Source organism: Grus americana, chromosome 2 (genome assembly GCF_028858705.1).
Source record: "Grus americana isolate bGruAme1 chromosome 2, bGruAme1.mat, whole genome shotgun sequence".
In the NCBI taxonomy this organism is placed as follows: domain Eukaryota; kingdom Metazoa; phylum Chordata; class Aves; order Gruiformes; family Gruidae; genus Grus; species Grus americana.
In genome coordinates, this window is record NC_072853.1 from 28,920,889 (window position 1) to 28,945,643 (window position 24,755).

A 24,755-nucleotide genomic window follows, 5' to 3' on the forward strand; every position below is an offset into this window, starting at 1 on the left:
TGTTTTAATGCAGTTTTAGTTTAATCCATAACATAAGAATATTTAAGATATAGATATCTATACAGGAAATATTTGCATAGATATATTAATGGCTGTGTTTATGATTCAAAATATTATGTTTCTTATGTTTATAAAATGAGAAAAAACTATTATAATGAAAAAAATTAAATATAAATGGTATAGAGAAAAGAAAAGTTTGGCTAAGTCACATTTCCTATAGATGTTTAACTTGTAGTTCATCTAGTTCACTGATGTAAAACTGCATAAAAGATAACAGTAAAGTTATTTTATCTAACGGATTCAAATACCATGTGACAGATATGGTTTGAATAATCATTTCCCCAAAGGAACTTTGCAGCTTGACCTTTTGATTTTATTACAATGGACTACCTTCCCACAAGCCTTTTTAAAGTAGCACACCACCATCTGTTGTTACATTATGTATTTATGTATTTCCTATGTAAATGTCTTAGAATAAAGTTGTAGTACTTTTATTAAGGTAATTTGAAACAACATATTGGGACATATGAAAAAGGGCAGTGCTGATTAATGTATTTTTGGTTACCACACTGTTGGTATCTTTTTTTATTTTTTTTTTTAATTGTGATAAAATGTAATTTATTACTGTGCTGTAGAAGACATACCGAATAACTAAGATTTTTTACATTAGTCTTATGGTAGTATACAGTTCCTATTTCTCTGATGTAGTTGCTGCTCCTACTAATGATTTTACAGTCTATGAGGAAAAATCCTGTATTGCTCTTAATTTTTACTGATATGAATGCCTCTCTTTTGAAGTGTGTGATTGACTGCAATGATATTCTCAGAGCCTAAAAAAGTCTGTGACCATTTCCAGCTAGTGCCAACCACTTTGAGACTTTGCTGCTTGCAGGATGGGGATGAAAATAATGAGGCAGTCCTTACGAATTCATTATGAAATGCATTGCTTTAGTGGTTTAGCATATGTGTGTGAGGGGAGATAAGCCTTTCTCTTGAGGAATCTAAAACAGAGGAAACAAAAGTCCAAGCAAGTGATAAGCTGTAGGAGCTAAGCAGCAAACTCTGTTTCCCTGGTTGGTGTTCAGTTCCCTGCTTGCTTTTAGAAATAATGAAACAGAAGAAACAACTCTACAGTAAAATACTGTGATAGTAAGCATAGTCAAAATAATGTCAGCAATATAGATGGATTAGATCAAAATAATGAGCTTGTAGGTGAGGTATTGAAAAGCTATAGGGATCAAAGATGCTAATACCAAGGCAATGACAAGGTGGGGTAATCTTCTGGAGTGTCATGAAAGAGTCACTTTGTACTCTTGCCTTCCTTGATATATCACTAAACAACAGTTGCATTTATATAGCATTTTATATATTCTAAGCCCGGTCTGAATTCTTGCAATGCTGTACTGAGGAAAGTTCAGAAGCATCACTCATTTTTTGCTACCATGAAAGCCAGCTGATTTTTCCAGGAGCACCTAATGGTCCTGTGGCTCAACCATGATTGTTCTGACTCCAAACTCATCATTGTTTTTGATATATGCCAATCACCTTGATCTGGCCAGTGGTGTTCTGGGATCCAGGCAACTGAATGAACTCCACAGTTGCATACAACAAGCCATAGAAAATAGTAAAAGAAAGAGAAACATCTAAACCCAGCAAAGATCAAGGATATTCCAAATAGGAACACATGAGTAACCTCTCAGAAGATACACAGAGAGGGGGAGAGGAAGAAACAAAAAAAAAGAAAACAGATTCGATAAATAAAGTGAGTCATATAGGGACTGGAGGTTATGGAATCTTGTGGACAATCTCCATACCCCACAATATGATGGTTGTCAAAGAAGTAGACCACAATTCTTGCAAAATGTATACCAGAAGCCAGACTACTTAGCTATCAGGCAAAAAGTTGCAAAATTACACCCAAGTTCTTCCTTAGTTTGAGATTCACAAACAAAATGTGTTATTGAATAAGTATTGTAGAAAGAGCGCTCTGTGGAGAATTAACTTCCTTGGACTTATTTTCATCTTTGAACACAAAGACTTTTTTCCCTAATCTTACAATACTTTGCTAGATATGTTATCTCCAAGACTGTTCCCTCAATTTTATTTCAATGACCGTGGATGACTACTAAGAATTACTAGTTATTTTTTTCTACTTTATCTTGTTTAAAAGATTAAATTACTCAATACTCCTTGTACATAGGGGTTTTCAATCTCTCCTTCCTATAAACTGGGGTTTTTTTCATTTAAAATTGAACTATGTAGTGTCTATTTCTGATGAAGGAATTGACTCTTATTCTTAGTTTGTTCAGTGTAGCACAATGGGACTCTGATGCTTCTTATAGCAAACTATCTGACTTCTACTGCATAAATACTAATAATTAGTGTTGTTCACATATCCTGATTCTCTGCCAGCCTTTTTTTTTGTTCTCATGTTAGGAACAGTGTCAACACCTTATAGGCTGAAGGTAAGAGGGTTCATGAAATATGCTGACTGTTTAGGAATATAAGTATGTAGGCATGTTTTCCCTCCTAGACAACTACTATTATTCCTGCCTTGGAGATCTTGGAATGATGCTAGGTACAAGCATGTGAGTTATAATATCAAATGAAGTCTCCCCTTCTCCATGAGGAGGGTCTCTGTCTAAGAAAATCAGTTACTAGAAACATAATTTGCAAGGAGTACATGCCTGGCCAGTTAGCAGTCTTCTGTTTCAAACCAAAGTTTTGAACTGAAGTCAACTGAACAGTCTGTTAGAATTGCTAATTTAAATCAGCCAGCCTCATGACGTATTCCTGTATGCATCTATGCACCTTTCTCTGTGTGAGCTAAAATATACATTCACTTCAGTTTGAGAGTAGTGTACACAGTAAAAGAATCTATTGTTTTGTTTGACCATATGAGAATTAGTCTGTAGTAATTTTAGAGTAATTATTACCACAGACCTTGGGGGTAAAAAACTATAAAAATATCAGTAGTGACTTACCTGGTTTTCTAATCCCTCAGGGACTTTTCCGTGGTTTAAGCCAGTATGAGCAGGATTCTACAAGTCTTCAGGATATCACAGTTTTGGGAGCTTAAGTCTAGAATCACAGAATGGTTGAGGTTGGAAGGGACCTTTGGAAGTCATCTGGTACAACCCTCTGCTCAAGCAGGGCCACCTAGAGCAGGCTCCCCAGGACCATGTCCAGAGGGCTTTTGAATATCTCCAAGGATGGAGATCCACAGTGCCTCTGGGCAACCTGTGCCAGTGTTTGACCACCCTCACAGTGAAAAAGTGTTTCCTTATGCTGAGAGGGAATCCCCTGTGTTTCAGTTTGTGTCAATTGCCTCTAGTCCTGTCACTGAGCACCGCTGAAAAGAACCTGGCTCCATCTTCTTTACTCCCTCCCTTCAGATAGTTGTACGCATAGATAATATCTCCCCTGAGCCTTCTCTTCTCCAGGCTGAACAGTCCCAGCTCTCTCAGCCTTTCCTCATAGGAGAAATGCTCTAATCCCTTAATCATCTTTGTGGCCCTAGAAGTTTATTTGTTTTTTTGTTTTTGTTTTTGTTTTTTTCCCTGAAGTAGTCATGACTTATCCAGCCAGATTATTCAACACAGCATCCTTACCCTGCAGAGTACTTCATATTTTCCTAGAAGCTATAGGAATTCTAGTAAGACGTAAGGACAGTGTCCTCTAACATACGGTCTATGATTGAGTGTTTACATCTACTAGAACTGTTAGTTTTATTTGTGGAAGTGTTTCCACTGGTCTGGGTTCATGCCAGACTTCTCCAGAGATTTCTATTGACTGGAGAAAATTTCCCTGAGCAACTAATGAATAAAGTCCACATTCTGCAGTCAGTTATAAATGTGCATACTGTTGCAGGGAATGATCAAGGTACAAAGAACTTCTTTCCAGGGAAAAGATTTGTGTCATAGTTGTTATAACAGTAACCCACTCTCAGTACAGACATTCAATAGAAGTAGTGAATGAACAACGTAACTCCTGCCTTTGGAGCTGGGTAGTATCTGATCCCTGTTCCAAGTGTGTTTCAGCGTCTCTCAAGCACAGTGTTGCGTGCAGATCCTACATCTGACACTTACTGGTAGGTCCCCGCCTGCCTGGGATCTGCAGATGTCTCTGTCTTGGTGCTCCTGGCTGCTCTTTTACACCTTCCACTCCTGCTGCTCTCGAGGTACATTGCGTAAGGAACACGTGTGGCAGTAAAGCAAAGGATTTAACACATTTAAACTAAACTTGAATTATAAATGAAAGGAAATCATCAAACAGTACATTTTGCCTTTTTACTTTTGCCGCTCCTTGGACTCTGACTCTGGTTCAAGTCAGTAACCAGGCAGAGCTTCTGGCCTGGGGCTGCAGTCTTGATTCTTGCAATGGAAATACCTCTCACTGGGAACAGAAGCTCCCTTTTAAAATTATCTCAGTCACAATACACTCGTGTGGGGAAATTCCAGACCCCTCTCTCCTGACTTCATGTAGGAAGAGACATACAAGATCCAGATTGGTAAATCTGGTTTCGTAATATCTGAGATTTCTGTAATATGAATGTTCAGGTTTTCATCCATTTTGTAGCTGGAACACAGAAAAACCTATAAGCATATACATGCTAGAACTGTGGAGATGCCTCAACTAATTTTGAACTAGCTATCTAGCTGCAGCAACACTGAACTCGATGAGGCCTAATTTATCCTCTTCTTTGGCCCACTGTCGACTCACCTCTGCTACTTTTAGTACTACATCAAAGTATTTACTATAGTGCAGCCTGCAACCTAGACATCCCACAGACTTCTTTGAATTATTAAGTCCTTGTTACAAATTCTCTAATCCACAATAAAGATTAAAGACATTAATGTGTCTAAGACTATGTCAATACTGCATCAAAGTTGGGGGTTTTGGGGGTTGTCACAGTAATTCACAAGAAAAGAAGTTGACCGCTTTCTAGTTTAGGTCACTGGAGAACTAAATTTTTCAAGTTGGCATTTTAACTTTCTTTTTTAACATGTTCATAATGACAAGCAAGATAGTTGCTTGGTTTGGTTCATACTATTTAAGGTCTTTTCCATCCTGCTACACAATTTCCAAGAAGGGGATTTGTTTCTGAGCTTCAAGGCATTCCAGACTAATGTATTCTGAACATGCAGGCTCTTTTTGATGATCTGTTAAGGATTAGTTGTCTCAAATTACAACCATAGGTAGCAAGACATTCATAACGATTGAGCTGTTATATCATCTATGATATGTCTTATGCTCATTCTGTAGACATTTCTACATGAGGTAGGAAAAACAGCAGAAGATTCCCTGTAATGCTCCATGTAAACACTTCTGTCTATCTGATGTCATGGTTTAGCCCCAGCTGGGAAGTGAATATCATGCAGCCGCTCACTCACTCCTCCTTATCGGGATTGGGGAGAGAATCAGAAGAGTGAAACTGAGAAAACTCATGGGTTGAGATAAAGACAGTTTAATAGGATAACAGAGGAAGATGATTAATAATAATAATGATAATGATAATAATAATAATAAAAAAACAAGTGATGCACGAATGCAATTGCTAACCACATGAACAAAGAAAAAATAATCCTGATGCCCAGTCTGTTTCTGAGCAGTGATCGCACCTCCCAGCTGGCTTCCCCAGTTATGTACGGAGCGTGACGTTCTATGGCAGGGAATATCCCTTTGGCCAGTCTGGGTCAGCTGTCCTGGCTGTGCCCCCTCCCAGCTTCTTGTGCACCTGGCAGGGCATGGGAAGCTGAAAAGTCCTTGACTTGGTGTGGACACTACAACTACCTAGCAACAACTGAAAACATCAGTGCATTATCAACATTATTCTCATCCTAAATCCAAAACACAGCACTATACAGACTGCTAGAAAGAAAATTAACTCTATCTCAGCTGAAACCACTACATCTGGCTATCAAGTTGTCTCTGAAAAGTCCATGTTAGCTGCAATAGTTAAGTCTGTAATTAAAACACATCATTAGCCATGATTAATTGGCCTAAATAAAGAAATGACCTGGTCATATGGATACTCATTTTGGAGTTAGCTTATTTATCCATACCATAGTAAAAGCCTTCAATCTCTTTTCAAAATTACATCAGCTCTTGAACTGCTAAATCCTGTAATGATCAGTGTAAGTTAGATTCTTAAATGCATGGGTTTTGAAAATATAAGTCTCCTGAATTATTCAGATGTTTTAAATCATTTCACTTATAGTCTCTTTGGTGGAAGTGTTTTAAAAAATAAGAGTCAAAATATTTTGAACTTATGAAATCTCACAGTTTTACTCAGTACAAATACGAATTTTGTTTGCATCATAAAATCTAAAAAAGGAACAAGAATAGATGAATAATAATGACATGCAACTGCACTACTGAAGGTGTTTATGAAATTGTTTTGATCTGTGCTTTATTAGACTGATTTAATAAGCTTTCAGGTTCATAGAACATAATTCTACTGTAGCTTATACTATGTACTGTCATTCAGGAATGTTAATAATTTGTTGATAAGTTCTCTTCTATCTTAGAAATCAGTAAGCTCTCCGAAACTCTGATCATCATAATGTTCTTGCTTAATCTTCAATGATGATATATTCTTTGTTCTTAGTAATAGTTTGGTGTCAACATACTGTTTTTAAGAGCACTCTTTCTTCTCAGACTAGCAAAGGTCTGAATGATTGAAGTCCATTGCTGTATTTAATACACTTCAAGTTAGCCTATGCTTTATCGTTTAGATGGGACAAACGTACAGCCATGTGACAAAGTGCTATCTATTCCATAGCCGGATGATCCATATAGCATAGCATTAGTAGCGGTTACAAACCAAAATTGAAAGATCTTTTCATCATGGCAGAAAAAAACCTGAATCCTAGGCATCTAGTAAAAAATCTGGAAGGTGATAACAGCCCATGTGCTGAGAACTAGGTTCCATGGGCTCCTGCAGAAGTGGCAAGTCCACAACAAACTCTTAGCATTTCCACAGGTTTCATCACCAATGGGTTCTGTTTATTTTTTTCCTTACAATTATGAAAAGAGAAGGTAGAATTATGGTGAAGGAATTTTTTTGGTGGAAAAAGTGTGTGCAAAACATGGGTTTATAATTTTAAAATGTATAAATAAATGGGACGTAAGCCTTGAAGTTCAATTAGTGAGAAAAAATAATTTTGGGCTAATTTTATTTCTGTTTTCTTTTGGGGGTTTTATTGGGGGGGAGGGGGTGATTTTTCTTTTTTTCCCCAAAATGAAATGTTTGAGTGTCCATGTTCTTCTGAATTACTCCTGACATTCTTCAGCTAAACTCCAGTGTTTGTTAATAGGCTAACAATGGGAACAAATCTAGTGCAAGTAGATGCTTAGTAAAGGTAGATTTTAGCTTCTAGTCTCCTGGAGGTTAATGTGCACAATGAAATAAGATTAAACAAAAGGGGTTTCTTTATTTTAAAAAGGTTAGAAAAAGTGACTCACATAAGTGAGTTCAAATACATAAAAGGCTACTGCAGAGGGGAAAGGAATAATCGTTTCCCCTCACCCGTAGTAGGTAAAATGAGAAGTTACAGGCTTAAATTATAATAAGGGAGATTCAACTCTGAGGCAAACTTCACAACAGTAGGATAGTAAAGCACTGTAATAGAGAGGGAAGTGGTGCAACCCATTGTCTTCCAGCTGTGTTTTTCTGTGGTTACCATGAGAGTTTACCATGGCTGTCATTTTGCTGTAGGACAAGAAATTCCTGTCCAAAAACTTCACTTGAAGTAGCAGTATTTTATCTTCCTAAACTGCATAAAGGAATGGGACATGTCACTCATTTTGGAGTCTGTGCAAAGGGTGTCTGTTGGCATCCCAGGCATTACATGTTAGATGGATCTACTTCACTATTTCCTTGTTCCAAGACAGATGAGTTTCTCAGGATGCTAGATGGCTTGCCAACACTGCATTGCCATTGCTTAAGTGTATTAAGGCAGACGCACATCTAATTTCAGTACGGGGAGCAGGGGGAAATTCTTGTGGCCATAATTTCTTTAATAGGTTGTCTCAAAAATACAAGACCGTGAGAAAATTGTTTTCCTTTCTTCTCCTGCTGTGGCTGCCTCCTTCTGTTTCCTTTCTTCTTTGTTGTTTTACCCATCTATATATTTTGGACTTAATTTTAAAGTTAAGCTTCTCTTCCATAGTTCACAGCATTTGGACTATGCACAGTAGAATCTGAGGGACATATTTCAGGTATCCGGCAGACTGAGCCAAGGTCCTTCAAAATTTGTTAATATAAAACTGAGGAAACTGAGGAATGCAACAGGAACCAGATTTGTTGTCTCTTATCTTGTTTCATGATCCTTTCTCAGAAGGACAGAAGATTAGTAGCATTTAGTGCTACTAAATGTTACTAGCTGTCAAACATTCACCAGTTATTAGTTTGGAGGTCAATTTGTGTGACTTCTCAAAACAAGAAACTTGCTTTCAGAATGTTATCTGACTTTCTGGTATGTTGGCTGTGTCTTCTAGCTGCTATTTTGAAGGCTGAGGGAAGGCCCAGGTGGTCTACTTCCTTTGTTCAATGACAGGGAGTCACTGTCAGGCATCCTGTATTTAACTGATCTTTTTAGAAGGGGAAAGGCTATACTGTCCTCTCCTGCTGTTTCTGAGCCACTTCTCTTTTCCTTTTCCTGTACCTGCAGTGACACTCTGCTAGATTCCAGTTTGTCCTCTCTACTTCCCTTCTCCCATGGGCAGTACTCCCCAACCTATTTTTTCTCTCTTTCTCTTTATAGCTTTTCTAATTCAGATATCTGAAGGCTTAACTTTTGATAAATGTGGTTACTTGTAGCTCCATACCTCTGTCTCCTTCAGTTATGCCACAGTGAGGATGGTTTTGAGCAGTGATAGGTGGTCTCACAAACATACCAAGTAATTTTGTGTGCCCTTAGCGCCTGAAAGAGAATGTAATGAAAAGCCCTGCTCTGTGTCTGCATACCAAATTCATGCTGAGAAAGTGGCAAGAAGGGGGCATCATTTTAGACAATAGTGACATGCTGTTCAGAATTATTTTTCTTCCCTGACCGATCATTTGGTTTAGTATTGCTGTCTTTAACATTGTTTCCCTTGCCTTTTCTGCAATGACTTGAGAGGATGAATCTCAAAATAATCCCCTTCTTAAATATACTTATTGTAAATATTAATTCAAATGGACTCTACATGATACATTAAAATCAGCCCACTCTGTGTCAGGCGGATCTCTTGCTTCCATGGTCTTGTTTCCACATATTGCATTGCTCTTGTCCACCTTTCAGCTCTATCTGGTCTTTCAGAGCTATCCTCCAGTAATGGAAGGAAAAACAGACTTCCTGTGCAAAGCAACCCATAAACTGATTTGTGTGATGATCCAAATCTAGCACAAATGTAGTGTTCACACTTGAAGCTGAAAAGTGCAAGAAGTCAGAAGTATGTAAAGTTGGATGTAGGTACTGATTCTAGCAATTCATTTATACTGGAAATAAGAGCATCTTCCTATCTATTAAAATAATTTTGTTCTTGTTCTGAATGGCTCCTGTATATAGAGATAGTGTGAAAATGAAAGAGGTTAGGCTGGGTTTTAATCCTGTCTGTACTGTATCTCCCTGTTGCGTGGAGCTCGCAAACATTGTGAGATGAACATTGCATTGTCTGAACTGCACTATGGGAAGGTAAACCTCTTTAAATTAGAAATATCTGAACTCATAACCTGAAGATTTCCCCTCTCTTTAGTGCTAGTTTTATCTTTTATTTACATTGAGCCAACGTTCACCTATAAAGCACGTTCAGTGTCAGTAAAGTTAACCATGTGAATGAATTGATCCGTCCTGAGGTTCTTCACTGGGTCTGTAAAGTGGGAGTGCACCACCAACACGGTTAACCTGCTATGGAGCTGAATCGAGTGGACTCTACAAGTTAAACTTAAGGCTGAAAATTGCAGACTACACAGTTTGGTGTTCGGCTCTGTATTAACAGTGTGTATAAACAGATAAAATCTCAGAAGTGCTGTATGAGGCAAACAACCCACAATACACTCTAAGGGGAGAGTGGGTGGATAGCATTCATTAACGTAATGATTCAGAATCCATGAATTGGGATGTGATACGTTTGAAAGAGGTGGCTGAACCAATTTTTTTATTTATTCATTCATTATTTTTTTTAAAGAACAGAAGATCAGATTTATGGAGTTACAAGTACTTTGTTACTGGGGAGAGTGAAGCCGCAGCAACACAATTTAACTGTGTCTTGTAGAGAGGTGATATATGTACCTTTCATTCTAGTGAGTAGTTCCAGTTGTTGGATGAGAAGCTAAGACATTTTAAAAGATGTATCAGTGCTTTCATTGCTTCAAAAATCTTACACTGTGCTTTGTATAGGCTAGATTTTTGAGAATACTTAAGCAACATTAAGATAACTGCAGCCACTTGTTTACGAAACACGGTCTCAAGGGTACAGCATGTTTCAGATGTTTTTTCCAGGTGTTCTTAAGATATTGGCTTTAGTCCATAAAGCTTTCTGTTATTTGGACCATACTTTCTCCCTCTCACTTCCACACAATTAAGAGCATAAACAGTTGGCATTATATCCATCTCAATCTAAAAAGGAAGATCCTTTTATCAGGGAGTTTCCTGTAAGTAGGCACAGACTCTGCTACTTCACTATCTCCTGGCCACCTGTTTTACCTATAAGTACGTGATTTTTGTATTCTTCCCAGAAAGCTGACTATGTCCCCACCCCCTCTTTCATATTCTTTGAGAGACGATAACAATGTAAAGATGATAACAATGCAGTGTAACTGTGTGAGAGCTATTGTGAATTTATTATTGTAGTTGGTGAATATTATTATGTATCCTGTGGACAGTCATTTATATGTGGCATATATTGTAGATTTTATACTTTTTCTGCTGTAAAAATTTCTTGAAGTGCCTAGAGCCAGGGATAGGTGCTTAAGTTGTAACTTCAAATAAATAAATACACTAAATAAATAATTGAAGCAGGCAGTTTCAGATAATAAAGAGAGCTGCCTCCTGGGTAGAAAACACTGTAAGTCTTAAAACAGCAGAATCTTTAATAAAGGAGATGAAACACAAGCCCCAAAGAATTTCTTCTCTGGGAAAAAAGCCCACCACCACCACCAAAAAAACAACAACAAAAACCAAAACGAAAAAACCCCCCAAACTCACAGGATTCATGCTTGGTGAATTAGAAGCTTCATTATATATGATACAAAACTAATTACTAGGGAGCATTTTATTTACCTCTAATTTCTATTTAATAGCCACTGCACTTGTCATTGCAGGTATGGTTACAAAAGTATGGCTACCTTCCACCAACTGACCCCCGAATGTCGGTGTTGCGCTCTGCAGAAACCATGCAATCAGCTATAGCTGCCATGCAGCAGTTCTATGGCATTAATATGACAGGAAAAGTGGACAGGAACACAATTGAGTAAGTAACCAGTACTGAACTGCTCTTGACTTTTCTGTTTCAAGCAGGGTAAAATAGAACTGGAAAAACTTTATAACACATGCAGCAGGGTGACTGGGATATCCAGATAGTTGCAGCTACACATGGAGAGTTAAAATGTTTCTTTTGCTCTTTTTTTTTATTTATTATTATTATTTTTGTTCTTTGGGTTTTTTCATCTTCTGTATTTCATGGTAGCAGGTAGTCTACCTGTCTACCTGCCTAACTGCTGTCTGCCTTTGGGCATGTAATTGTAAAGAAAATGTTTCAGGGTTAACTAAAGAAAGGTCCAAATGGTTATCAATGTGGAAGTGGAGAAATCTGTTAAAAATGGCAAGAATTCATGAAATGTTTCACAGGGGAAAGAGTCTTTTCTTACTGGAAAATCTTTAGTGTACATTTCCTTATCCTCATTGAAAAAAATTTTAGCACGTTCCACTTGCCCATTCATTTAATGGTTTCCAGTAACAAAAGGCCAGGTGTGGCCATTTTAACATGCAATAAAATTGGATTCCTTTTGCATGCCCTTTGCAATTCTGAAGTAGTGTAAGGCTGGCAGTGTCTGAATTTACTGACAGACTGAACACAGAGAAACTTTGTGAAACAGAGCTATTAAGAGACACTTCCAAACAACTCTGTACTATGCCAGATTTTAAAAATGAGCAGGAAAATGAATTAAAAAAAAAAAAAAAAAAGAAAGAAGAGTATTAGTATACAATTAAGAAAATGTTTATGGGATTAAGATTTGAAGTACTTGTTGGACTCATTCCAATTAAAATGCAATAAATATTGTCTTGTGATTTTAGAAAAAGTTACTTTGCTTGAAAAGCAAACAATAACAAAATAGTACTGTCACTTCATATCCAACATTTACTTTGTTGAAATATGTTTCTGCTACTTCTGTAAAATGGGGGGAAAAAAAAAAATCTTCATTTCCCATTTCCCAGCCCCAGCCTGATATGTCATCTTTCATTATTCTTTTTTGGTAAAGTAGCTGACATGAATGATTTTTCTATCATTTAGAGTTTAGGGAAGAGACTACCCGAAATGCTGGCAGGATTGGAAAAATCATTTTATTCCACAGGCACGTGCATTATTGCATTGAAAAGCAATAAAGCAAAGCAGATTTTAGGGCTGCCCTGAGGGGAGGTGAGCTGATCCCTCGGTTTAGGAATTTAAAGGACCTTAGAACATGCAGTGCACTATATATACAGTGCAATAGCCGTAAATGCCTTGTGAGAGAGCCACGCTCAAGAATATGTTTATGATCCCATGTGCAGGGTGAAGAGACAAGGCTCTTTATACAGCTTCAGTGACTGATCCTTGAGGGAAGCGTGCTGCTATACCAGTCACTAGTAGCCTTTTAAAGACACATTAGTGGCAGCTTTGTTAGAGGCAATATATTTCACTAAAAGGAAAATAATCTGTTCACGGTTAGCAGTACAGAGAGGACAGAAAGTGGTAACCCGAGGAAAAGTGGAGGCCATTTCTTAATTTAGAGCATCAGCTAGTGAGTTGAAAAAAAAACCAAACCAAACCAAAACTTTAATTGCAAAGGGAAGTGGTTTATGTTTACTAAATTTGACTCATTGGCCAGCATGTCAGGAAGGTTATCTTCACTTCTTCCGCTATGTGAGAGACAAAGAAATCCATCTATACAGCAGTCCAAAACATTAATGTTACAATCTGATGGATATTGAATCTTCCAGACCTTTTGATGCATGATTTTCTTCTATACAGAAAGATATATTAAAGCATGGCAACTCTTAGGTACATATAACTCATGCTGGATGAATTTTGCATTTACTTACACATTTGGAGCTGCATTAACTTGAGTCAAGTTGGGAATAAAACTGATTCTTAAGGACTTGTCACATTTGCATTGGTGTTGAGAAAAAAAATAAACTCATTAAAGTAAACTGTGGCCTCAAGTTACCATTAATTAACACCACTGAATATTCTTGGGAGATGTGACTATATAACAAAGGGTACATATTTTTTTTAATTGTTTATTTATGGCAGTATTTTGTAAATGTTTGAAATAATTCTCCCTTTCATCTACACAGAAAGTATATATACTCTCTTTGGCCAGAAATATGTGACAATTTACCATTTGTTGCTCTGTGATTAATATGTTGTAATCACGTACAATGGTGGGATTACAAAATAAAGAGTTCAGGAGGAACCTCATAAAAACAGCAGGTTCTCAACTTGTGCGTGAGGATTTACCTGCTTCTCTAGCATGTCTTGAGAAGAGATTACAATGTGCCTCTTTGTCTTCAGAAGGACAAACAATTAAAAGAAGTTATAGTAGTGACTTGATAGCAACCAACTTTGGGGATATTAACAGGCAAATAATGCCTGCAGCAGTGGCATCAAAAGTCTCCTGGGGGGATTTTGTTGCTCTGAAAAAAAAGATAATCCCTCAATGAGTATTTTCATATGCATAAATATGAAGTGTTCATCTTCCCCCTACTACTCACCATTCACTTGTTTTTGCTATATTTTTTAACTTGTTTCCCAAATGGCTCAAAAAGTATGATGCATGCTTATTGCTGAGAATAAGGAAGAGTGAGTGGTGGAAAGAGATATCATTATACTGACATAAAAATGTGAGGGACATTCTTAATACAAGTATCATGACAATGGCAAACCAAATGAAAATTCTGTCTGACATTTACAGGGGTGTCACAGCATTTTCTGTCATTTATTTATATATTCCCAAACATAGTCAATGAAGGAGACTTCTGAAAACAGACCTGCTGTTGGCAACCCGGTCTTTCACATCCCTAAATCAAACATAGTGAGTAGAAAAAGACTAGTTATTGTCTTTTCTTAAAACTGCTATCCATGTTTATTTCCAAAACATGTTTTGCAGTTTGAAGGGGTACATTACAAACTTCTTGGCATACAGATAGAATGGTTGTGTATAGGATGCTGACTAAATCTATGCAATAGTAACAAACCATTCTTTTTATTTCAATGTCATCCTTTATAAATAAATGGCAAATGTGCTTATTTTAATGTTCAGATGAGCTTCTAACCAAGTTTACCTCAAGGTTCATAATTAAGATATAGTCATATTTGTGTGATCTCTGCTGTTTGTGTATTAATTATCAATCATATAGTAAGAGTAAACGGTAAACTTTGAGCTGTTGAAATCAACTCATGGTTTACTTTATTAGTAAATATCTTTGTACAAAAGGTATACATAAGGTCTTGATCCCTCAGCAAACACTCATTGAGAAGCCTTGCAGACAAATCAATGTCAGTAGCAGGGTTGAAATGCAGTATCTTACATCACTCTTTGACTGCTTCCTATTACTTAGAGGAGAGTCAGTAAAGGCCTGTAATAACACAATACAGTAGGGACGAGTAAAAATGTTTAGAAAACATATCTATCTCTCTCCACAAGAAGTTGCAGGGTGCCATTCAGTTGTTTCCTTAAATAAATGTCCATAGTTTTTCCAGCCACTAAATCAAGTTGTACTCTCCCTTTTTTATTTTCCTTTTTTTGCTATAACTCTGCCAATAGAAACCCAAACCCAACAACAGCAACAGCAACATTATACAGCCTAAACAGCAGTTTTGATTAAGGGTAAACGAGGGTGGGTGTTTAACCAAAGGTAGGGGGGTTTAATGTTTTGATTTCACGTTGGACCAAAACTTTTTCCTGAAGGCTTGAGAAAGTGAGGAGACAGAAAGAGATTCTTCCTCTTAACCCCCAAATAACACACTATGGTCAGGTAACTGGCATGAATTTTGAGAAATTCAGTTTCAGCTCTCTCTCCTCTGGAAGAGCATTATACTTTTGCTGCATATTTTTATTTTAATCTTTTCAGATTTTCTGTGAGTCTAAACTGTTTTAATACTTGACATATATAACTCCTCAAGATTCAGACTAATGGAGCTAAGAGAGGAATTTGATGTAACATAGTCTGCAGATAGAGTGCATTAGTCAAAATTAAGCCTCTTTATTGAGTACTGATAAAATATTATTTTTGAGGGGCTGCTGCATAAAAGATTTCTGTAAGTTCAGAAACAGATAAAAGAGAGACAAAATCATTACCAATATGCACCTTTTTTAAATGAAAAACAATTATTTAAAAAAAAAATCAACTCCAACAAACAATCAAGAACATGTAAAACCTTGATCATATTATGTTAAAAGCAGCTATATTTGGAAGAAAATAGGAACAAATGTTTTATTTGTGAATTCCTCCTCAGATGAAAGAACATATTACATATTAAATATCTCCAAATGTCATGAGCATTAAAGATTATTGCTGATGAAGTCTTCCTCCCAGTCAGTGTGAGAACCATTACTGTTTTAAAAAAAGTATTTTTAACATATTAAAAAAAAAAAAAAAAAAGGAAAACTTATGTGCCAGAAGTTGTTAATGTTGCCTCATTTCTGTGCTCAAAAAGACTGGACTCCACTACTAACCATGTAATAATCTGTTTAAAATTCTGACTGCTAAATTTAGTTCAGCTCAGATCAAGGTGATAGATTTGGCTCTTCAGCTGCAAATTGCATCTTTCCTTAAATTTTGCATGAAGATACTTTCCTGAAAGCTAGTGAACCACTTGTGCAAAGCCTTCCATTTGATCTACATTGGGATTTACATTGTGTATGAACCAGAGTCCCAGTCCTCATGCAAGAACAGTAAGAACATCAGTGGGCCAGACAGCATGACAGCGCGGAACATCCAAACCAATGCGGACACAAGTATAATGTTCTTGATAGGTACATTCCACTTCAAAATCAATCAAGAACAATTTATGACTGCTTGAATTTCATAACATGTTTTTTTAGGCTATGTTTTGTTTTGCTAAAAATGGATTGTCAGTACTAGCAAGATAATACAATGTTGAATTTTGAATTCATACTACCTACTGTTCTTGACTTTTTGTATTAAATCTTAAAACATTTTATGCTAACATTCTTTTCTGTAAGAGTACTGAACCTTTGACATAATTTGACAGATTATTTCAATAACAGCTTTGAAGATTAATTTTTAAATTCACAACTTGGAATATTTATATTTATCCGCCCCTAACCTGCCAGTGAGAAAACCCTGTTATTAAAATAGGTCTCCATCAGTTAAGCTAACTAATTTAAACTCTTTTTTTTTTTTTTTTTTTTTTTTGGGGGGGGAGACCTGATTCAATTGATTTAAAGTCATTGCCATATATATATATGGTCACATATATATAATATATTTTATATGACTGACATTTTTGTACTGTGTTTCTAACAAAATAGAATAGTTATTTGGTTTTGCTTTATTCCTTGCTTCTTTCTTTTGATGTAGTGATATCACTTTAAGGTGATAAAACTGATCTTTTGTTACGTATATGTCTTTTTCTGCAATGTACGTGTGCAATTTCAACAGCATATTTTAAATATACCCTGTCATTAAAATGCATGGTAACTGTATGCTGGTCCAACACGCATTGCAAAAAAGTGTTACTGATAATGTGTCTAGAAGTCTTCTGAGGTCTGAGCCAATTTTAATCTCATTTGCTGAAGTGTAAATATGATATCATTTTACTAAGAAGAATAGAACTGCCCTTTGGTTTGTAACTAAAATCTGCTGCTTTCATTCATTTTCTTTTATTAGAGCAAATTAAACTTTTCAATAATATTTCATCCCAGAAATCACTAACATCAACTTTGTTGAACTGACAATTTTAAAAAAAGCAGAGGAACTTGCTTTTGTTTCAGCAAATACTGGTGGGGTAAAGTTTTATACATTTTGCAGTATTGTCTTTGCAGACACTAGGGAAAGAAGATTGTTCCTTGCAAATACGAATTATAGTCGACGGTTTTATGTCCCTCGCATACTTTGTAATTATTCTGACCAGAAATTGGGACAAGTCATTCTCTGTTTCTTATTTGAAACAGGTAACTATGAACTCAGTGTCTTCAGTTCATGCAGTCAAATTCATAAGTTTTGGCTTCCTCACTTGTACTACTTGATGGATGTGTCACCCGTCAAAGTTTTTGCAGGCTCTTCTATAGTCTTTACTGGTGCAATCGGGGTGCAGTACCATCTTGGTACTTTCACTAAAATTTTGTATTTTCCCACAGGCTGGTGAGTTTAACTCCTACTTAGGCATTTAAATGATAATTTGCTATATATCCATAGCTACAGCGTATATGAAGCACTGTAAGTCTGGCTGTACTTTTAAACCTCTTCCCACAGATTTACAAAAAATAGCGTGGCTGATTTTGACTGGATTAGCCTATCTCTAAAAATTCATTCAGTATGCAGTATGGTTTATCTTGTATTAGCAGGTGTAAAACTTACAATGCACATCTCATTCCTTGAGTACAGAACTGAAAAATCGATGATTTCATTAGATTGTGTAGGTTTTTTTATTCACACACATACACTACGCCTTTGTACTGCAAATATTCCATGTTTTCTTTTGGACAAAACAAGATGGTTTTCTTCATCTTGCACATATTAAACTAGGAATATCACTGGAAAAGATGAAAAATGTTTGGCTGGTGGGGTTTTTTGAGGTTTTGTAACCTGTCCATCTTTTAAAAGGAGTCTACATTTTGAGCTGACATTTCAAATGAGTTTTCCGTCATCCAGTCATACATACAGCTGCTGTGTGTATGTTTATTTATGAAACAATGCTTAAATACCAGTGTAACGGTCAGAAATTCATTCATGCAAGCCTGAATATAGGGTATGACTACTCTTGTGGTAAATACCATTGGAAAACTATAGCTTTTACATCAGTAATTATTTGGCATGATAGAAATAAAGTCAAATGAACTGGAAAAGTAACAGAGGAGATTTGTCTTTTACTTATGCAGTGAATGTCTTTAATCTTACTATCTTCCTGATGGTAATTTTTTCTGCAGCTATACAGCTCATATAAAAAAATAATTTCGGCTGAGTTTTGGTCACTTTTACTCAAACTAAATAACCCATTACACTACAAGTGAGAAACACTGTGTATACACTTTAATTTCAGCTTCAGCAAGCAAGCTAGTAATACAGATCATAATTACCTTGAATGAATCAGAATAATTTATTAACAAGAAAGACTTGTCCAGTTGGAAAGTTTTTGTTCAGAGGTTGTAGCAAAAGAAAACTAGGAAAAATAAAAGCAAATAAATTGGTTTCTGAATGTCATGGGATGTAATGCAGCTCCACAAACTATACATCTGGTAAGAAGATAACTGTACCTTTTGTTTGTCATTGTTGCACGTAGAAACAAAATTGATAATACTGTAACTTCAAAAAAGTATGATGTTTTTATTAGGTGGGTGCAGTGGTTATGATTTTTCTTTCATGTTGCTTTAACTATGTGATGCTGTTTCTTGCAGCTGGATGAAGAAGCCTCGATGTGGTGTGCCTGACCAAACAAGAGGTAGCTCCAAATTTAACATTCGTCGGAAACGCTACGCGTTAACAGGACAGAAATGGCAACACAAACATATCACTTACAGGTACCAAAGATATTCATATAGATATACAAATGTCACTAGTGGTGCTGACTTTTAATTTAAAGTAAATATAAATTTCCAAAATATTTTTCAATATTTTGAGAAGTTTATTATTAATGTGTGATTTAAAAATGCTGATTTGGATACCTCTTGGATAAGTATGTATGTGCTACATAAGAACCAAGTTATTGTCTGGAATTAAAACTGCCTGCATTTAGTTACCAGTAACAGCCAATACCTTTCAACCCTCTTGGCAACTTCTCAGGGAACATTGCTCTGAAACTAGGAGTGCTGTAACGACGCTCAGATCTCTAATTTAAGTATGTAGGTTATTGAAAGGAGTCAGTCTCTGCAAGACGTAGGTGCCTACAGGTCTGTCCTAAGTACAAACGAATTCGATTATAATTTTGTGAGTCGCTGGCGCACCCATTTCCTACTTACATGATGATGGGTGTAGGGGTATGTGCAGGGCTGTACTTCTCTGTAACTCTGGAGTCTGTCATGCGGTTCACACAGTATGTTGCCTACTCTGTCAAAACTTACCTTTGTAGGGAAAGTTAGATACAAACTGCGTACTTGCTAGAGCTCTGTCAACCAAAGAAAGTGTCATGTACTTAATATAAAATTCACAATTTGTCAGCAAATCAAGGATTCCAATGCAGCCTGTTTGAAAATTTACACAACCTCATTGGGATTCCTGTAATATCTAACAAGGGTAAGTTCTGAGGTATAAAATTGTTTTCAAATTCATTGACTGATGCCATTATTCATAAACCCATATAAGTATTAAGTCTTAAGTTCATAAGCTTTAATGGTCATACAGACTGTTCTCCATACCACAGTGAAGATGATATAATTTTATTAGTAACTCAGTATTGATTGGTTTATGTTTGAATTGGAGAATTCTATTTTAAGACATTACACATTGATATGTCAAGCAATAGAAAACTGACTGCCTTGAGATTAGTATGTTGCATTGGCTGAAGCCCTTTATTGTTAGTGTAAATGTAATGCATAGTTGATCAGAATACAAATGCCCACCTGTGGCACGTTACCTTATCCGCATTTCAAAATTCAAATGTAATGTGTAAGCATTCATATGACAAGGCACGCATGGTCACCTGCAAATATGTGTGTTTTGCTATCTCTCTCTCTGATTTGTAGAGTCGGATTCTCTATTTCATTACAGGATTTTTTTACAAGAGTCTAAATCCTACCACTTGTTTATCTTCTGTACTGTCACCCAAGGTATTAATCATAATAAAAAATGAAGGTGCCCAGTATTAAACTATGTGGCAACTATCTAGTAATCTCTCTCACTTTGAAGAATTTATAGCAGTTATTTACCTCCTGCCTTCCCTCTGGTAAAATGTTCACTCTCTTACTTTGACAAGACCTCCAGTCAACCAGAACTTTGAAGTGAGTAAGTCTATAGTATTTTTTGTAATGAATTACAGACCAAAAGACATTTAAAGTAGCAAACTCAAATTTTATTAGAATGAAAAATACAATGTTAATCTTTCTGAATTAAAACATAACTCAAAGCGAATAAGGACAACAAAAAAAGAAACTAAATTCTTTACACGCTTCTCATCTGCTTTGTTCTTCCCAGCAATTCCCTGCTTACAGGCTTAATACCAGTTAACTGAATGGCATTTTAAGTTGCTTTGTTCCCTAAACTTTTGATCATATCTCTAGCATCACTTGTCTGCTCCGTTTTTCTCAGTGCCTCTTCTCAGTCTCTTTATAACCTGCAGGTTTCCAGCTGCATTTTGTGTCTTCCTGGCCAGTCGAACTTTGTAGTCTGAAGTGTGTCTGCTAAGCAAGCTTAGTAATTCCTCCAAAGAAAGAGCACTTTCTCCCTCATTTCAGTGTCTGCTACCTCTTTGTCTTTCCAGAAAACCAAAACCACAACCAAAACCACTCCCAAAACCAAGTTCCCCCCCAACAGAACAAAAACACAAAATAAGCAATACAAAAGATGCCATCCATCACGGTTCTCTTGTCATAGGACTGCACTCACCAGCTTTTCTGAAAAGGAAGGTTAATAGCAAAAAAAAAAGTATTTTGTGGACATACCAATTATGTTAAAAAGAGACCAACAGATGAGCAGAACATGGACCTTAACAGCAGTTAATGGGTTTTCTTAAAATATTTGGTGCTCTTTTTTTGGCCAAAGATTTTGATTGGAGTAGAGTAAGGTGAGCTTTTCAGATTTACTTCTTTGTTGCTTATTTCAAGAAAATATTTACTACAATACTGTAAATGTATAAACTCTTGTTGGACTCTGTGAAATCCGCAGATATGGAGTTCTTCTTTGTATGCATCACTGTCAAATAGATGCAATTCCAGTGCTGGGGAGAGCCTTTTGAAAGAAACCAAAAGCTACATTTACCACTTACTATCTGTCTGGCTACTCGGTCTTAAAGTATATCCGCAGATGCTCTATTTAAACAAAGTAATTATCACTTCAGGCAAAACATCAAGATATTATTAATGGAAAAATAGAATTGAGATCACATATAAATGCATTTTAAACTATTTATATTTTTACTCTAGCATTTTCTGCCTGACGCTTTTTTTTTGCCCCAAGTATTGCTCCTGGCACCTGTTAAATTTAAATTAATTAATGTTGGAAAAGGAATATATATCCTCTTAGATTGTCCCTGTAATCATGGGTAAGAGGATCAAAACAGATACACATATGACATAATATTTTTTCTACATTTCCATATTTTCAATTTGTAATTTTTCAAGCTGAAACAGTCCCCCAAAATTTCAAGATGGAGCTTTAAAGAAGTGACCTACTATTATAATTTTCATTAATCACATCCTTTTTGGCCACATGTTACATTTTGGACTTAGGTGATAATTTCTCTTAGAAAACAATGTGTGTGCAGGTAGTATCAAAATGCAGATTTCCAGTATTGGGAACATCAGCATGGAATGGGCATTGTGCTGCATTAATTATACTTGGTCTCCCTCAGGTAATGCAGTTTTCCACTTATTTGAGCTGGTGAATAGGGTGTTTGTTAGAATTTCTCTTTCTAATGAAGTTACACAGCAATGTTACCTACTGTATCTTTTCTGCCTGGTATAGTTCATGCTGGTATACCTTGTAAATATTATTAGTACTTATGTTGTATACTAAACATGATTTTTACAAAGAGAGAAACAGAAAATGATTATTTGAACCTTTCTACCAGCCAGAAGAGTATAGGAGTGAAGAAGAACATATGAGCATATGAAAATTATAGCCCTATTACAAAACAAACTACAAAGATCTTAATGATATGGTCTTGATTCTTCCTTAGTGTTTTAGACCGCATTAGATTACACAGCAATGTCTGAACATTATATAGAGTCAGAGAGGAAATCTATGAACCCTATTAAGAGATTTTTTTTTTAATTAAAAAAAAAAATGTTGGGGGGTGTTTACAAAGACACTTATGAGTCTCAAAAAACAATCACCACCTCTTTTGGTAGGGAAGTAAATCATTCAGTACTTTGAAGAAGGAACAATGTGAATCAATAAAGCAATCAGCCTTGTAAAAATAGAACATAAATGTCCTTTCTAGACAGATAATTATTGAATATAAAGTCCTCCTCATCAGAATTCTGGGCATACTATTCGTAATTTTAACTCCAGCAGTCAGTCATTGGTCAATTGCAAAACATTTTTGCAAATAAAATTGGACCATGTTCTCTAAAAAGCCAAACTTTGCCTTGAATTATAACCATTACTTATAACTCATAATAATTTAAAATAAAATAAAATAATAATTTAAAAGCTATTCTGCTTTATTTTACTGTCTCGAGGAAGAAAAAAATGAATTTGAGATGTAATACTTTAATTTGTGGGGAAACTTAACATCATGGCTTCATCCCAAACCAAGTAGAATTAATTTAATCTTTTTCTTGACTTCAGTGGACACTGGGTCAAGCCCTAAATTAATGTCTTTTTCCTTTCTCAAGAAGTTGCATATATCCTGGATTTCAGCTCTTCAAAAACTGACAGAAGGTGAAAGATTTGGACATTAAATTTATTAATGCTAGCTTGGAGCTTCAGTATGTAATGAAAAGTCCTATCTATCTGATGTTAACAGTAGACTATGTTATTTCTATGGTCTGAATGATCCATATTGCATGGAATATGGAAAGAGAATTTTTCTTGGATGTTTAAAAGCCACACTGAAAAGTAAGAAATTATTGAATTAAAAAAACTGAGAAAATCCTGTTGATTCAAAGTAACAACAAGGTTTTTTAATAAATAATGTTTTGAGTGTACTACTACAGAGGAATATTTAGAAAATATTTCCTAAATCAAGGGATTACATACTTTATTAATCATACTTGTCACAAAATCAATTTCCTTGATTTCAGTTTGCTCATGAATGAAAAAAGGTCAGCTCTGTGTCCGTATTAAATGATAATAGAAGCTTTGCCTTGTGATGACATTCACACTGCATTATTTTTGAAATATATGGCTATACTATTTCAGCATAAAGACATGAGAATATTGTCTTTCCATTAAAAATGAAAAGCAGAAATAAGGGGAAATAATGGTTATCTGTTGGGTTTTTTTCAGAGATGCTGAGAACGTCCTAACTTTAACAAATTTGTGAATAACAAATGTCTGAAAACTTTTCTTCAATACTAACAATATTCTAAGCCTTAATTCAGCTGTACCTGACTAATATATTTTGAAACATGCCAGAAACATTTACAGGTTTGGGCTGCACTTTGATATAATTTTTTCTCAACATATATATGAGACCTATAAGATTTTTAAGGCAATGGAAATACCTAATTATATGCTCTATAACCCTACCCTACCATTTAAGTCAGTAACAAATTTTGAAGTTCTTAGCTCCTCTATGTACAGATTTATATTGAGAAGTGATACGTCCAGATGTGGAAAGCATTCTGAGTGGCACGGCGAAGAAGTTTTCAGGGTTCTCTGAAAACAGATGTTTTCAAAATGACCCACCCGTGAGTTCTTAGCATTCCTATTTACATGTTTTGCTGGAACTCTTATGATTTACAGCTGCAAACCTTGAAAAACAGTATTTTGTACGAGAGAGACTACTTGTTTTCTACAATAAAGTTCTCATAAACTGTTAGGCTACCTACCATGGGGCTTCAACCCTTAAGGACTAACAGGATTCTTGACACTAAGCATTACCTTTTTGTAGTAAGCATAGACGCAGAATTAGATGCTAATTAAGGCTCTGTTAAACATCTCTTTCACATTATAACTGCATCTCCTACCAGCTTTCAATTAGAAATAACATAAAAAAGGCAATTCTAGTCAACCTGATGACACACAGGAAGGTTTCTGGTATCTATCTACCTGATATCTGCTAGTGCCATTATAGGCAATGTTTAGGAATCCGAATAAAATGTAATATTCAGTTACTGAGTGTTGATTTAGGCATATTTACCTCTCTCTTATTTCTAACCTCCAAATGGAAGGGGGGAGGACATGTGAAATATACCTAAGAAAGGGAGATTAAATTCCACTGTGGTGATTCTAAAATTTATGCAATGAAAAGTTTAGATAACTATAGTTGTGAGAGAGGATTCCTACTTAACAATCAATTAAGCCAATTAGTTATGCTTTTCCACAGTAATTAACAAAAAAATCTCTTCATTATATGTATTTTTAGTGTCAGTCTTTTCCATATAAAATTTGAATATTGAAGAATATCAGTTCTCATTTCTTCAATACTTACCTACTTCAGCAACCCTGAAATAATTAAATATTTGAATACCAGTATGCCATAATTGTAAATGTTTGTGTTGCATT

The 24,755-nt window shown here is 35.8% G+C and overlaps 1 protein-coding gene across 2 annotated transcripts in view; it reads left to right on the forward strand.

Moving 5' to 3' along the window:
- Nucleotides 1-24,755, forward strand: part of MMP16 (matrix metallopeptidase 16) — a 185,006-nt gene that overhangs the window by 80,919 nt on the left and 79,332 nt on the right. Inside the window, exons 2-3 of one of the 2 annotated variants that reach the window (XM_054817065.1) lie at nt 11,309-11,457; nt 18,827-18,949. In XM_054817065.1, coding sequence (XP_054673040.1) covers nt 11,309-11,457; nt 18,827-18,949 — 272 coding nt within the window. The remainder of the gene's footprint in view (nt 1-11,308; nt 11,458-18,826; nt 18,950-24,755) is intronic. The other variant, XM_054817066.1, reaches the window with a different exon arrangement.